Below are 16,781 nucleotides of genomic sequence, written 5' to 3' on the forward strand. Positions count from 1 at the left end.
ATTATTAAGGTAAAAAAGAAAAACTACCATAACTTTCAGGAAGTCCCCCTCCATTTCACAGCAGTGGGTGCTTTTCCTGTAGAATTCTTAACCAAATTCATAAAATTAACAATATACATAGGAAAGCTTGAGAAAACTGGAACAAGTGTAAGGAAGACTTCTGCAAGAAGGAAAACTCAAATATCTTTCATCAAAATGAGGAACAGAATATGACTGCACTGTCAAGGTGGGAAATTTGTGACATCCAGGTAAAGCAGGCAGTTCCATCCTCTCCTAGCCCTGGGTCTCACAGGATTCACTGTGTATGTTACTCATTTAACATCATCTTCCCTGCTACCAAGAGGGGCAGGGGAGGGTGGCTTTGCTATCATGTTGCTATTCATCCAGCAGGACCACTCCTGGCACATGATCCTTTCAATATATTTGCTAAATGAATGAATGAAAGTTAAAGCAAATATTTTTAAAGTTAAATTTTAACAGTTGGATATATTTTGAAGATTACAAAAATATGACAGAGACGTGAAGTGAGTATATTCTTTAGGCAAAATGACACCAATAGTCTTGCTCAAGGCCATTCTGCCAAACCTACCTGCAGGGAAACGTCATCTGCAAAGTGAGAAATGCCAATATCTTGTTCTTTAGTGTCACTGTGGGTTGGTATCTGATTACCTGGCAATATGGGCTTTGGTTTATTTAAAACCAGCAGTAGAAAAAAATGATCTTCATAACTTTCCTTTTCCTAACATCCATACACATCAATTTTATTACATCTTCAAGAAATGTCATTTCTTCACATTCACACACATTTCTTAATATATGGTCATGGACCTCTTCAAATTGTTGAGAAGCAATGATGTCAGTTTGAGGACTAAGGTGCATCTGATTCAGGCTATGGTCTTTTTTTTTCTTTTTCTTTTTTAATTTATTATTAATTTCAATGAAAATTTACAGAGACTTTGGATTCCCATTCATTTATTGTTGAACTTTTCTCCCCTCCCAACCCTCCCCCCTAGTACTCTACCCTCTTGGAAAGCAAAAGAAAAATTCTTTCATTGTTTTACAATCCCTCCCCCAACGTCCACTCCATTATGCAGCCTTCCTTCTGGACTCCTGTTATGACAAAAATACATAATCACATATCCTTTTTAAACAGTTTTCTCCCTCATCTGTTTCAGTGCAGTATACAATATTTATCCCATCTTTCTCAGTCTCCCCCCAAACCCGAAGTCAGTCCAGTTTTACAACAGTGGCACCATGCAGTATTTGTCCTTTTGTGACTGAGATACTTCACTCAACATAATGTCCTTGAGGGTCACTCATTTTGAATAATATTGCATGAGTTCCTTGTTTTTTCAATGCAGTGTAGTATTCCATTGTGTGAATATATCAGAGCTCCTCTATTCATTCTTTTGTTGATGGGCACTTAGGTTGTTTCCAAATCCTTGCTATTGTGAACAAAGCTGCGATAAACATGGGTGTGCATATATCTGCTTGGATGTCAGTTATGGTCTCTTCGGGGTATATTCCCAGTGGTGGAATTGCTGGGTCCAATGGTATCTCTATTTGTAACTTTTTGAGAAAATGCCATAGTGGTTGCACCATTTTACACTTCCACCAACAGTGAATAAGGGTTCCAGTTTCTCCATCACCTCGCCAGCATTTGTTGCTTGCTGTTCTGTTAAATTTTGCTATTCTTACTGGGGTGAGATGATATCTCATAGTTGTTTTGATTTGCATCTCTCTTAGAGCTAGGGATTTTGAACATTTCTTCATGTGCCTGTTAGCCAGGCTATCATCTTTTCAGTTGCTTGTTATGTATCTGAAAGCTGGGCAACAAATGTGAAGATGACAGAAGAATTGATGCCTTTGAGCTGTGATGTTGGAGAAAAGTACTGAATATCCCATGATATGTCAAAAGAACAAACAAGTATGTCTTGAAGAAGGTGCAGCCAGAATGAGTGCTCTTTGGAGGCAAAGATGAAAAAGCTTCCTCTTACATATTTTGGACATATTGCTAGAAACACTATTCCTTAGAGACGGACATATGTTTGGAAAGATGGAGGGTAGGTGAAAGAGAGGAAGATCCTCAGCCAAATGGATTGACACAGTCACTGCCACAATGGGCTCAAGTGTGCCAGGATGTGTGAGAATGGCACAGGAAAGAACAGGGCTCAGATCTGTTGTTCATGAGATCGCTGTGGGTTGTATTTGACTGACAGCACCTAGCAACAACTACAACATTCACACACAGCAAACTTGATGAGATAAAAACTTAGTTTTGAGGGAGCTCTGGTGGCCTAGTGGCAAGAAGCTGCACTGCAATCCCAGAGATATGTGATTTGAATCCACCAGATGCTCTGCTGGAGAAAGAGGGGCAATCTTCTCCTGTACCAGTCAGATCTGATTTGATGGTACATACACACAAAATAAATAAATAAAAAATATTTTTTAAAAACCCTTCGTTTTCCCTTTTATGAAATCAGCCCTCATGACATTTACCAAATCAAAATATCAATAAGCATTAATAATACATTTTAAAACAGACATCTAAAATTTATTTGGCTTTTGTGTTACGTTGTTGTTGATTGCCTTCAAGTCAAGCATGACTCATAGCGACCACATGAACAAAAGGCTTGAAGCTCCTCTACAACTATCGACATATATCAAAGTTCACAGAAGTTTATGGAGTCATGTTATTTAGGAAGTGGATGTCACTCCTGCTTCCAAACCTGTCATAGTAGGATACTGTTTTTATATGTCATTGAGTCGCTTGCAATGCATAGCAACCCTGAATGTACAGAGGCTCTGAACCCTTCCCTCTCCTGAGGCAGTGTCAGGTACTGTGCTAAATTATCTTCTTTTTAAAAAAAGAATTTTGTGTGTGTTTTGGTAAAGGTGTATACATCCAAATAGATTGTCATTCAATAATTTCTACATGTACTGTTTAGTGACATGTGTTCCATTGAATCAACACTCTTATTACTGCCGTTCTAGCTCTTCTCCTTCCATTAAGGTAGTCTTACTGTCCTTCAACTTTCTAAACTATACTTTAAAACAATTATGAACCACTTAGTCTCATATAAATTATTTTTTTTATAATGTGAAGCGTTCATCAAGGGTGAGATTCGTAAGCAGCTAACCTGATTTTTAACTAAAATTTTACTTGAGGAGTTATTTTAAGTATAAGATTTAAAGGGAACCTCAGGAGGAATCTTGGGGATTTCACCAGCCTTAATGGGTCTACTCAGTCTAGGTTCTAACTTTGAATTCCATGTTTCATTGTTGTTGTTGTTGTTGTTAGGTACAACCGAGTACAACTTTTGAACCCTGTTAACAATAGACCTGAACCCTATCCTGTTCTGTGCCATCCTTATAATCGCTGACACATTCAAATCCATTGCTGCAACCACTGTGTCAATCCACCTGGTTGAGGATCACCCTTTCCTTTGCTGTCCCTCCACTTTTCCAAGCATGAGACACTCTCCAAGAATAGCCTGTCCTAGCAACATGTCCAAAGTATGAGAGATGGAGCTTCATCATCTTTGCTTCCAAGGAACAAACATTCTGACTGCACCTTCACCAAGACATATCTGTTTTGACCACACAGATTGACTACATCCATGTAAGAAATAGTTGAGGAAGCTCAATATTAGCAGTTAAAGCCATGAGAGGTGCTGACGGGGAACAGACCGCCCATTATCCATGTGCAAGTTCAAATGGAAGCTGAAGAAACTGAAAATGAGTCCACGAGAATAAAAATAGGACCTTTAGTCTATCCCACATGAATTTAAAAGTCATTTTAAGAAATAGGTTTCAAAACGACTGTGTGATATCATCTCAACCTAGCAACAATAGCAAAGTTCAACATGGAAGCAAACAACAAATACTGGGGAGGTTGTGGAGAAATTGAAACTCTTATTCACTGCTGGTGGGAGTGTAAAATGGTACAAACCCTATGGAAGGCAGTCTGGTGCTTTCTCAAAAAGTTGTAAATAGAAATACCCTTTGACCCAGAAATTCCACTACTGGGAATATACCTTATAGCAACCAGAGCCATGATTTAAATAGATACATGCACACCCATGCTTATTGCTGCACTATTCATAACAAAGAGATGAAAGCAATCCAAGTGTCCATCAACACATGAACAGATAGAAAAACTGTGATACATTCACACAATGGAATACTGTGCAACACTGAAAAACAATGAATTTGTAAATCATTAAATGTTATAGGTTTGAGAACAACCTGGAACAAGGGGTGAATTGCAGGGTGGGCTGGAGGAGGGCGGAATAAAATATACAACCATGAATAAAAAACAATCTTTTTTAAAAATAAATAGATTTGAAACACTGAGCATTAATGACCAAAGACTGAATGAGTCGTGGGATACCATCAAGGACATCATCCATGAAGACAGCCAAAGGTCATTACACAAACAGAGGAGACACTATGGTGGAGGGAGGGGTGAGTAAAGGAAATGGAAAAGATCCAGTAGGGCCTGGAAAGACAGGGCAATGGTGGGCATAGTTCAATGGTGATTAATTTTATAAAACATAATGCAGGGAGCTCTGGTGTCCTAGTGGCAAGAAGCTGCACTGTAATCCCAGAGGTATGCAGTTTGAATCCACCAGATGCTCTGCTGGAGAAGGAGGGTAAATCTCCTCCTGTACCTGTCAGATCCGATTTGACAGCACACACACACACAAATAAATAAAATTTAAAAAACACCTATAATTAATGAAAAAATATGTGGATGACAGATGATTGTATGAAACACAATGTGAAAGAAGCATAGTGTGAAACACAATGTATACTAATTTTGTAAACAAACCGATATAAAATAAAATTTATTTTTATTAAAAAGAAACAAACTACAGAGTAGAAAGAAAAAAGTAAAAATGAATGTCAGAAGAGGACCTAAAAATTGCACTAGATTATCAAGAAGCCAAAACAAAGGAAAGAGATGCTGAAATAAAACACCTGAAGATGTCAAATGGTAGCACAGGAAGACAAAGCCACTTACTATAATGGAATGTGCAAAGACCTAGAATTGGAGAATAAAAAAACCAAAAGCTTACTCAGCATTTCTCAAGGCAAAGTTTCACCACGGTTGCCTATAAGGCTCCATAGGAAATAGATGGGTAATCCGTGTGCCTTATATCCTTGGAAACTGAATGGTCTGGTTCTGACTTGATGACAATTTTTGAGACCAGCAATAAGTAATCTAGTTATAGAAATGTTCTAATATGCCATCCTGTTTCACAATCTTACTCCCTCCTTAAGAATTGTATGATTTTAGTTGGCTTGACATGATGGAGTTTACATTCAAAGCTTGCAACAACCCTGGCTTTTAAATCCTGGGAGCCCAAGTTTGCAATTATTAGAGAAAAAAATGTTGAGCATGTTATTAAACTGCTGAAAAGAAACTTAATCAACTTATTTAACCACATGGAGATTCTTTTGCTTTTAAAGGCAAAGACACCCCACTCCCTGATCTAACAGAATTTATAAGCAATTCAATGCAAGGAGAAATTCTAGACTTCTAAAAAAGAAAACCACTGACTAGATTCACATGTCTTCTTAAGATCCTGTCAAGAGTATTTTGAGTCACATACAGAACTGGATTTAATAAAACTTCTCTTTAAACAAAATCACAAAACTCAGAAGTTAACAATATCTATTTGGGCCACTCGGAAAGTTGGTAGGTATTGTGCTCATCACAATCAACATTCCTGCTTTTTGGCACAGGGGAGGCAACCTGATGGGACAGTAGGAGAGGGTGAGGCAAGATGAAGAGCTGCTGAATAAGCAAAGGCAGGCAGGCTGTAAGTGTCGCTAAAATTCCAGTTAACCAATTCACCAAACAGTATAGGTGGTATACGAGAACATGTTAACTCAAGCCAGTTTTGAGCAGGAGCCCTTGTGGTGTAGGGGTTAAGCATTCTGTGGAAGGTCAGTTGGTCTCCCCTCAAACTATGTAGTGTTGGAAATAAATTAACAGGCAGTTCTACTCAGTCCTCTCACTGTTGTAGGGAAGGAACCAACTCAGAGGCCACAAACAGCAAGGAGAGACACTGCCCATCTTCCCCCTTTTGTCACTAAAGACTTCCACTTTGGGTTAGTGTAACAACCTCTGGACAAAATCACTAGAATTATGAATCAAATTGACTAAGTGGCAATGGGTCTGGGTTTGGCAGGAATAGCCCTGAAAATCAAGTGCTTTTACTGGACCGGTAATAGGACACCTGAACCCACTGCTCTTTACTTTCCCAGGGAACAAAAGCACTTATAGGGGTAGGGGCAAAACCACAGGGCTGCAGAGTTTAGTGGCTGGAGGGATGGTGGTGAGGGCAGACGGAAAGGGAAAGGATCCAGGTGAAAAAGGGTAATGATGGGCAAGGCCCAACGGGGATTAATTTTATAAAGCATATATCTGTGTTTCATTGATTATGCAAAGGCGTTTGACTGTGTGGATCATAACAAACCGTGGCTGACTCTGATAAGAATGGGAATCCCAGAACACTTGATCGTGCTAATGAGAAACCTATACTTGAACCAGGAGGCAGTCATCAAAACAGAGCAGGGAAACACTGCATAGTTTAAAATTGGGAAAGGTGTATGCCAGGGACGTGTCCTATCTCCGTACCTTTTCAACCTCTATACAGAACAGATTATCCGAGAGGCTGGGCTCTATGAGAAGTGTGGCGTCAGGATTGGTGGAAGAGCCATCAACAATCTGCATTATGCAGATGACACAACCCTGCTTGCTGAAACTGAGGAGGACCTGATGCGCTTGCTGCAGAGGGTCAAGGACTGCAGCCTTCAGTATGGATTGAGGCTCAATGTCAAGAAGACAAAGATTCTTACCACTGGACCAATTGGCAGCATCAGGATGGATGGCGAAGAGATTGAGATTGTTAACAACTTCAGTTTGCTCGGCTCCACGGTCAACACTCTTGGCACCAGCAGCCAGGAAATAAACAAACGTATTGTGATAGGAAAGTCTGCTTTTAGGGACTGCTCCAGGGTACTGAAGAGCAATGGTGTCACTCTGGAGACTAAGGTGCATCTGATACAGGCTATGGTCTTTGCAATCACTTGTTATGCATCATAGAATTGGACAATGACTAGGGAGGATAGAAGAATTGATGCCTTTGAGCTGTGGTGCTGGAGAAGAGTATAGAGGGTACCATGGACTGCTAGGAAAACAAACAGGTTCATCCTGGAGAGGGCTAAACCAGGCTGCTCCTTGGAGGCAAGGATTCTGGGGCTTCGTCTGACATAATTTGGACATGCTGTAAGGAGGAACAGGTCCTTGGAGAGGGACATCATGCTTGGGAGGGTGGAGGGATGGCATAGGAGGGGAAGGCCCTCTATGAGGTGGATTGATTCAGTGACTGGGGTAATCGTGATGGGTGTGTCAGAAGCAGTGCAATTGGCACAGTATAGAGCAGGGTTTAGGGCTGTTATACATGGGGTCGCTATGAGTCGCAAGTGACTTAATGGCACATAATAACAAGAATGCATGTGAATGATCTTCAGGAGTGTTTTGCTTGCATGTCTTATCAATGACATTGTTTGATAATTTCCACATTCAGTTGGATCATTCTTCTTGGGAATGGGAACAAATACAGACCTCTTCCAATCTGTTGGCCAAACAATTGTCCTCCAAATATCCCGGCATAGAATGGTAAGTGCATCCAAGACTGCGTCTTTTAATTGAAATAAGTCACTTGGTATCCCATTGATTCCTGAGGCCTTATTTTTTCCCAATGCCTTTAATGCAGCTTCCACTTCCTCCTTCATTACCATTGGCTTCTTTTTATATGGTACTAACCGAAATTTTTCAGAGTCAAACTGATGCAGTAATTTTGTGTATTCCCTCCATCTTAGTTTGATGCTTTTTGGGTCACTCAATATATTGCTTACAGCACCTTTCAATACTGTGATATGAAGTTAAAATTTGTTTTTCCATTCTTTCAGCTTGAGAAATGCAGTGCAAGTTTTTTTTTCTTTTTTATTCTCCACATCCCATTCTAATACTTTGCTTTGTCCTCCTGAGCTGCCCTTTGGAATCATCTGTTCAGCTCTTTCACTTCAACATGTTTTCCTTTAGATTTGGCTTCTTGGTGTTGCAGTGCTTCAGTCTCTTTTGGCATCCATTTAAATTGTTGGACTTGAAGCATTTATTGCAGATCAAAAACTGTAGCCTTCAGTATGGATTGGACTCAAAATCAAGAAAACAAAGATTCTTACCACTGGACCAATAGGCAGTGTCATGGTGCATGGAGATTGATACTGTCAACAGCTTCATCTTGTTTGAATTCACAATTAACACCCTTGGTACGAGCAGTCAGGAAATAAGGAGACACATTGCACTTGGAAAATCTATAGTTAGGGACCTTTCCAAATTACTGAGGAATAGTGATGTCAGTTTAAAGACTAAGGTGCATCTGTTTCAGGCCATAGTCTTTCTGATTACTAGCTATGTATCCAAAACCTGGACAATGAATAAGGATGACAAAGAATTGATGTCTTTGAGCTGAGGTGTTGGAGATCACCGAACATCCCATGGACAGCCAAGAGAACAAATAAGTATGTCTTGGGTAGGGTGCGGCCAGAGTGCTTTTTGGAGGCAAGAATGATGAGGCTTAGGCTCACATACTTTGGGCATATTGCTAGGAGGTGCTATTCTTTGGAGGACATGATGTTGGGAAAGGACTAGGGTCTGTGAAAGAAAGACCCTCAAGCAGGTGGATTGATGCAGTGACTGCTGCAATGGGCTCTTGTGTGTCAGTTCAAGGATGGTACAAGACAAAACAGAGTTCCTATCTTTTTTTCATAGGTTCGCTGAGCTGTACTCAACTGGAATGTACCTAACAACATTAACAATGCATGTGACTGTATGAAACATAATATGAAGAATAATGTGAAACACAATGTATACATATTTTATAAAGAAACCAATAAATATTTTTACAGAACCTGAAGAGCAAAAGCTTATACATATGGAAAACATCTAAACTAAAAAATGGTACAATTTCAGTTTATTAGCTGCCTTTGATAATTACACAATTCAAAGATAAAATGGACTATGCTAAGGTTTATTAATGTTGTCTTGTATTATAAATCAGTTTGACACTTCACTAGACCAATGGCATAAAAAGCTTATTTTCTGTATGTTTTAAACTATAATTGCCAAAAGGTGACCCGAAAAGGAAACTCTCCATATCTGAACATTTTTGAGCTGAAAGGAACAAGTTTAGTTATCCTGTGTAAACGCTCCATTCTAGGCTGACACATGAAGAAATGTTCCACATCACTGGTAATGAGATGCAAATCAAAACCACAATATTCTATCTCCAGTAGCAGTGTCAAAGCTTAACTGGACAGCAAGTAATAAATGTAGAAGAGGATGTGGCAAGATAGGAACTCTTATACATTGTTGGTGTTTGAAAAATGGTACAACCATTCTGGAAGGCAGTTTGGTACTCTCTAGAAAACTTGAACATAGAAATTTCATGTGACCCAGCTATTCCACTGCTTGGAATATACCCTGAGAGAATGAGAACTGAGGCATAAACAGACTTGTACACCAATACTCAAAGTAGCATTATGCACTATTGCAAGAACATGGAAATAGCCCAGGTATCCAACCACAATGGAATGGATTGAGAAATGACACATTCACAAGATAGAATACACAGCACACAAGAGCAAAGATTTTGTAAATTATTACCAATTTTGGGAGGGATTGGAGAGCATTATGCTGAGTGAACTCAGTACAAAGACAAATACTGTATAAAAAATCGTTGTAGAAGAGTATTAGGATCCAAGGGGGGAAGGATGGAAGCAGAGGGGTGAGGATGTTGGGGGAAGAGTGGGGATCAATCATGGGGTTGCAAATTTGATGGGGAGTAAGGGAAATGTGGTGCTGGAGAAGAGGACTGAATATACCATGGACTGCCAAGTAAAGATTCATCCTGCTGAGGGTTAAACCAGGTTGCTCCTTGGAGGCAAGGATTCTGGGGCTTCATCTGACAAACTTTGGACACGTTGTAAAGAGGGACAGGTCCTTGGAGAGACATGCTTGGGAGGGTGGAGGGATGGTGTAGGAGGGGAAGGCTCTCTCTGAGGTGGACTGATTGACTGGGGTAATTGTGGTGGGTGTGTCAGAGGCAGTGCAATTGGTACAGGAGAAGAGCAGGGTTTAAGGCTGTTGTACATGGGGTCACCGAGTCACAACTTGACAGCACATAACAAGGGAAATGTGAAGGATCTGGTGTGAAAACTATATTCAAATTTATCAATAAACTAGTATATAACAATATAATGTAAAATTTAAAACCACAGTATGATCTCACTCCAGTAGCAGGACAGCAAGTAATACAAGTTGGAAATGTGAGACAGAAAACTTAGACATTGTGTAATTGTAAACCACACTCTGGAAAGCAATTTGGCCAAGAAAAAGAGGCTCCTTTCTAAAGAACTGAAAATAAAGTTTGTCCTATGAGACTCGGGATTAAAGATGAAATTTATTGTAATATAAAGGCTAAACATGTTGCAAAGTCCTATGGTAAAAATCTGTTAGCAAAACCCCATGAGTCTTTAGCCAAGGTTTCCAGAGATATATTATTCTGTAATCAATACGCTTGGTACCAGCAGTCAGAAGTATTGCACTGGCAAAGTCTGGCCTCTCCGAATTATTTAGAATTAGTGATGCTAGTTTGAAAACTAAAGTGTGCCTGATTCAGGTTATGGTCTTTTCAGTCCCTTGCTCGTCATCTGAAACCTAGACATGAATAAGCATGAGGGAACTGATGCCTTTGAACTGTGGTATTAGAGGAAAGTGCTGAAAATCCCTTGGTCTTGTCAAAACAATAGGTACGTCCTGGAGAAAGTGTAGACAGAGTGATCTATGGAGGTAAAATTATGAAACTACAACATACTTTGGGCATGTTGGAGAGGGACATCAAGGTTGGCAAGGTGGACTGACAGGGAGACTGCTGAAATCAGCTTGAGTGCATCAGATTGTGAGGGTGGGTGTAAATGTTCAGACTGGTTGTTCATAGGGTTGCTATGAGTCATACTCAACTTGATAGTATCCAATCTCCAACCACCAACCCAAAGGTGAATGGTATGAACCCACCAGCTCTTCCCTGGGTGAAAGATGAAAACACGCTGAAGGGCAGCCATGAGTTGGCTCCTATGTGAGGGCATCAGGAAACTGAGTGATATTAAAAAATGACAAAAGAAGTAATAGAACAAATTTATGAATTTATTAAACATGCACCATTTTTTATTTAGCTTTCTGACTTTGTGCTTGTGCCTTCAGTACTTTCACAACAATTTTCTGCTCCTCAATAAGGAAAGCACGCTTGATCCTACAAAGAAAAATATTTTTTTTTTTCGGTTGCTACAATGAAAACTTTATTTTGCAATCCCACATAATAAAATCAACACTGAGAATAAACAAACAGTAAATCCAAATTCAGAATAAATAGTAAGCCTACCTAATTTGTATTTACTGTGCCCGGTACAAAGGCACTGGTTGCCATTGCACTAATCAGCAAACAGTCTCCTAAGTCATAGTTCAAGCCTGCTGCTCTCAGAAGCGCAGAAGCATGGCTGTCTGGGGATTCCCCAGAAAGCAGCTAAGATAGTGCAGGAATCTGGTGTCTACCCCATGGCAAGGGGAATGGAATAAAGGAAGTGGGGCTGCAGAAGGAGGGGAGCTGGACAGTTGTCTCAGGTTGGGGTGGGGTGTGGAGGTGAGGCTTTGGCACCCCAACATTAACCAGTCAAGGGCTACAGGCTCATCCAGCAAGGTGGTGTGGCCTCAAGGGAGGCCGGGCTCTTCAGAAGAAAAGTCCAAAGAGGGCTCATGGCTATGACCAGGTAGACCAGTCTATCAGGTGGTCGAAAAAATAATTTTAAAAAAAGTCTTCAACACAGGGCATGAAACATCCCACAAGGAACAGCAGTCTCAGTAAACCATTCTTACAACTGTATATAAAAACAGGAAACTCCTGTAGTTCCATGTAATGTCAGCCCTCTCATCGTAGGCCAATATAAAATTCATTTATAGATTAAGCTCTGTCATTTACAGCAGATTCTACTAACAGTAAGCAATTAAATATTTTTTACTATTAGAATCAAGATTTAACGGTAAACTGCAAAACGTCTTGGGTAAAGCACACTGTTAATTTCCAAGAACACACAGAAAAGATGTGTGCTACACTTCAAAAAATCAAGCGGGGGAAAAAATGAACAGGCACATCAATAAGGATTCCAGAGCCCCACTATCTGGGCCCAACTCTACCATCTACAAGGTGTGCTGAGTAACTCAAGAGTTAACTGTGATTCAGTTTAGTATTTGCAATAAAATCAGCAAGGTTTTGTTTAAAAATTAGATCCGAGAATTAGCCAAGTAACTGGAAGCAAAACCACCTCTTTATTCTTAATAGTTCTTGCTATCAGTGTTAAGCATTTTAAGACTCCTAGCTAGACATACTTGCCTTGCCCCCCCCTTACTGATACTTCATGTGACTTCTTGCCTCGTTTATCTTGATAACCTTACTTATCTCCTTGCTTTCATTCATAGCTCTCAACAATCTAAGCCATTCATGCCAGCACAATCATTTGCCTATCTTTTCAAATCAATTACTGCTCAAATCCTTTTATATAAATTCTAGACAAAACCCCCATTTGCCTATTTCTAGTGTGAATAATCAGATTTGGTTTCTTCAGTCTCACTAGAAACACTTTTCTACTGGGCTTGCTAGGCTTAAAGTTCTCATCAGTGGTTGTTATATAAATGATTTCACACAACACCAATGTTAGGTCTAAGCTCTGGTGGCCTAGTGAGAAGCAGCTACTCTGCAATCTCAAAGGAATATGGTTTGAATCTACCAGATGCTCAGGTGGAGAATCTCCTCGTGTGATTTACTGTCTTGGAAAATCCATTAGAGGGGTCAGTTTGATTCTGTAGCACAGAACCACCACCACTCACCACCTTTATTATTAGCATTCAAATTTTTCCGGATGGCTCCTTGGAGGCTAGGATTCTGAGGCTCCGTCTAACATACTTTGGACATGTTGTGAGGAGAGACCGGTCCTTGGAGAAGGACATCATGCTTGGGAGGCTGGAGGGACAGCACAGGAGGGGAAGGCCCTCTATGAGGTGGATTGATTCAGTGACTGGGATAATCGGGATGGGAGTGTCAGAGACAAGTGAGGTTGGCACAGGACAGAGCAGAGTTTAGGGCTGTTGTACATAGGGTCGCTATGAGTCGCAAGCGACTCGACGGCACATAACAACAACATCTACTAGAATACTCCGTAACAGATTCTGTTGTTGCGTAAATCGGGTCCTGTCCATCCCTCATATTTATTCTGGCTAAGTCATTACTTTTGTGTCTACAATCTCCCTTACCATCATCAGCACATTTAAGTAGCCCAGACCTCAAACAAAACCTTTTCTCCCACCCAGCTTGTCTGATGCAAATGCCATTTCCTCATCCTTCACAAAATAAAGGAAATGTCGGTTCTAAGCAGTCATCTTTACCTGACCGCATTTTCCACTCTATTAGTCAGATGTGCCTGATATATTAGAATTATATACATTAACTTTTCAACTCTCCATCTTTACTCTTAAGACTATAGCTACAACACCTCTTCTGAGAACTAAGGCACACATTTAACATACAAACACGTACTCCACCTGCTCACTGGTTCTTCTCAGGAATGTTAAGAGACAATGTTAGGCAACACACATTAGGAATTCAAGCTACATTTACCTGTCACGGACACACTTAGCACACATGGAACCACCATAAGCTCTGCTGACATGCTTTTTTGTTTTTGACAACCTCATGAGGACTTCAGGTCTCACAGCTCGGACCTGCAAAAAAGAAACTGTATTAGTTATTTTGTTATTCAACAGATTTAGAAATATCAAGATTTTTGTTGACTGCTACCTTTCTTTGTTATGTTATTGATGGAAACAGACCCCTTACCCCTCTTAGTCGGCCTGGGCACACACCACATGCAGATTTTGGTGCCTTTCCAACCTTCTTGGTATAAAGGTAAACAATTCTGTTACCAGGGGTTCGGGACCTAGAAAAGGAAAGAATAGGTAACAACATATCAGCATTCCATAAAGTAAATATGAGAGTGTATTTTAATTTTAGAAGTACTTACAGCCTAGTTTTGTTAGAGGCTGTGTTGTAGGACAGCCTACGACGGTAGGTCAGACGCTGGACCATTTTGAATGCCTAAAGAGTGGGATAAAATTAAGTTTCTATTGTGAAAAGAATGCAAATCTCAAAACACAAAAGCAAGTAATTTTTTAGGTCTGACTTTGGCTACTTGCTAATAACCTTGCAATTAAATTTCAATTCTGACTACAGAAAATTTCCTAGATTTGGGGGAACTGTCTTTTAAAAAAATATGCTATTTTAAACTTCATTACCAAGGGAAATGGTACTTGACAACCTTACAAGAATTACTTTTTAAAAATTGCTTACAAAGATGAGAAGAATGTTTTCCTGACCATAATCAATTGTGACACTAGATTAAAATTCTGATTACTAAGTGTTTTCCTCAAGATTGTTTGGGGTAATATCCAGAGAATACTGCCACCAGGTAGGTTTAAAAAAACAGATTTTGGTGGTGTTTTTTTTAAAAAAATGAGCATTATGCCAATGAGAATCCCTGGTGAAAGTTATGTTGCTAATGAAAACGTCGGAGGTTCAAAGCTTGCTCTGAAGTAGAAAGGGAGGCCACCTTCTCCAGTAAATATTCATAACAATGGCTATGGAAGGATGCTGTGTGAATTATTCCTAGGTCCAAAATAGGACCTGTGCCAAGCTAAGTGCCTCAGTATATATTTCAGCAATACACAAGATTCTCTGGTCTAAGTATGGGCAGTAGCAAACCGATTATACAGACATGTGAACGACTAATTTTTCCATTAACTTCCCTACCCAAAATAACAAAACATCAAGACTCAATCAAGCTGGTTTTCCTACAAGTCTGTAATAAAAAAAACCAAAGTTTCGCTAGCTGTGCAGTATTGTTAAATGCCGAACAGAATTTAAAACATTTTATCAACAAACACACTAAAAATCGTCAGACACAAAAATCGACAGGGGAGCCAAGCGCGAGTGATCCCATCCCAACAAATATCTGGGAAAACGCGGTCTCAACATTCGCTTCCCTGCTACCGGTCTTAATCGGTGGACCATGTCGCACTCAGAGACCAACAGCAGCTACAGCGTCGATGCCGAGGAATGGGCCCGAGACATTCGGCCCCAGCTAGAATTTCAACAGACCCAACTACAACTGATTCCATCCTCAGACTGTGAACTCTAGAGGTGACGTGAGTTCAGGCCTTCAGCCGGTTCCCGAGATACTGCCGGGTCAAGGGGTGTCCAAAGCCAAAAGCAGGGGAGTTACTCACCACTAGCCTCACTACTAAGCCCCTTACACCCACATCAACTCAAAGGAACACGCCTGATAACTGCCACTTCTCGGAGTTAAACGGATGGCGGTAGATTGTAACAAGTACAGACAACGAGAAAAGAAGAGCAGCAACCATACCTCTACACAGCGTCTCCGGAAGAGAAAGAAGACTCGCGAGAGGGCAAAGGTCAACTATAACTGCGCAGGACAGGAAGTTACGTCAAAACCAGGGGCCAGAGTGAGCAAGCGCCATCTTGTTGTACGGAAGCTTCCGGCCCGCTCTGTACTCAGTAAATACACCCAGGACGGCTACCTTAGTCACGACACACAGCGCGGCCACGTTGTACGGCAGCTGTTTCACCGCCCATCTGTGGGAGGGATGCGCCACACTAATTCGAAAGGATTCTCACAAAATCTTTCGGGAGTGGTGCAAATAAACCCAAAGACAAGCCACAAAAGTGGAAAGGGGGACAAAATGAACTTTTCTCATTACTAAAGACTCTATAACAAATTTTTAGTACACAGATATCCCTCTGGTACTCTGCTTTCTGCCAAGATCCATCCTACATTGGCAATAAATGTCTCTAGTGCCACTGCCTCTTCCAAACCTGCTTGTCTTTCTGGTAGTTCTCTGCCAATCTACTGTTCCAGTCGTTTCTGGGTAATTTTCAGCAGGATTTTGCTTGTGTGTAATATGAGTTATATTGTACGATAATTTCCACACTCTGTCAGGTCACCTTTTTTTGGAATGGAAATAAATAGCAATCTCTTATAGTCAGTTAGTTGACCAGGTAGTTGTCCTTCAGATTTCCTGGGACAGCCTGGTGAGCGCCCCCGGCCGCAACTGTTTGTTGAAATATGTCAATATGTATTCCATCAATTCCTGGGACTTTTTTTTTTTCCAAGTCCTTCAGAGCAGCCTGAACTTCCCCCTTCATCACCGTTGCCACTTGATTCGGGAACACTTGATTTTGCTTATGTGAAACCTATATCAGAAAGCAGTCCTCAGAACAAAGCAGGGTGAAATGATATCCCATAGTTGTTTTAATTTGCATCTCTCTTAGGGCTAGGGATTTTGAGCATTTCTTCATGTGTTTGTTAGCCATCTGAATGTCGTCTTCGGTGAAGTGCCTGTTCATATCCTGTGCCCATTTTTCTACTGGATTATTTACTTTTATCTTGTTGTGGTGCTCAAGTATTTCATAAATTTCCTGGCTACTGGTGCCAAGAGTGTTGACCATGAAGCCAAGCAAACTAAAGCTGTGAACAATCTCTTCACCATCCATCCTGATGCTGACAGTTGGTCCAGTGGT

General features: G+C 40.5%; 1 protein-coding gene across 1 annotated transcript; it reads right to left on the bottom strand.

The window, feature by feature from the left end:
* Positions 1–11,302: 11,302 nt before the first annotated feature.
* Positions 11,303–14,270, bottom strand: LOC102875040 (60S ribosomal protein L34-like). Its single transcript, XM_006881096.1, has 4 exons — positions 14,206–14,270; positions 14,022–14,121; positions 13,803–13,906; positions 11,303–11,387 (listed from the first exon to the last, which is right to left on the bottom strand). Exons 1-4 carry the CDS (start codon positions 14,268–14,270, stop codon positions 11,303–11,305), a joined length of 354 nt encoding a protein of 117 aa, XP_006881158.1.
* Between the last annotated feature and the right edge of the window lie 2,511 nt (positions 14,271–16,781).

The sequence above is a fragment of the Elephantulus edwardii genome, unplaced genomic scaffold (assembly GCF_000299155.1).
Source record: "Elephantulus edwardii isolate Elephantulus edwardi_28Jun2011 unplaced genomic scaffold, EleEdw1.0 scaffold00012, whole genome shotgun sequence".
NCBI classification, from domain to species: domain Eukaryota; kingdom Metazoa; phylum Chordata; class Mammalia; order Macroscelidea; family Macroscelididae; genus Elephantulus; species Elephantulus edwardii.

Excerpts from the sequence above, each read along its gene's own strand:
- LOC102875040 (XM_006881096.1), bottom strand. The coding sequence starts at position 14,270 with ATGGTCCAGCGTCTGACCTACCGTCGTAGGCTGTCCTACAACACAGCC. Across the intron at positions 14,122-14,205 it reads GCCTCTAACAAAACTAGGCT|GTCCCGAACCCCTGGTAACA; the intron begins GTAAGTACTTCT and ends TTCCTTTTCTAG. Across the intron at positions 13,907-14,021 it reads GCCCAGGCCGACTAAGAGGG|GTCCGAGCTGTGAGACCTGA; the intron begins GTAAGGGGTCTG and ends TCTTTTTTGCAG.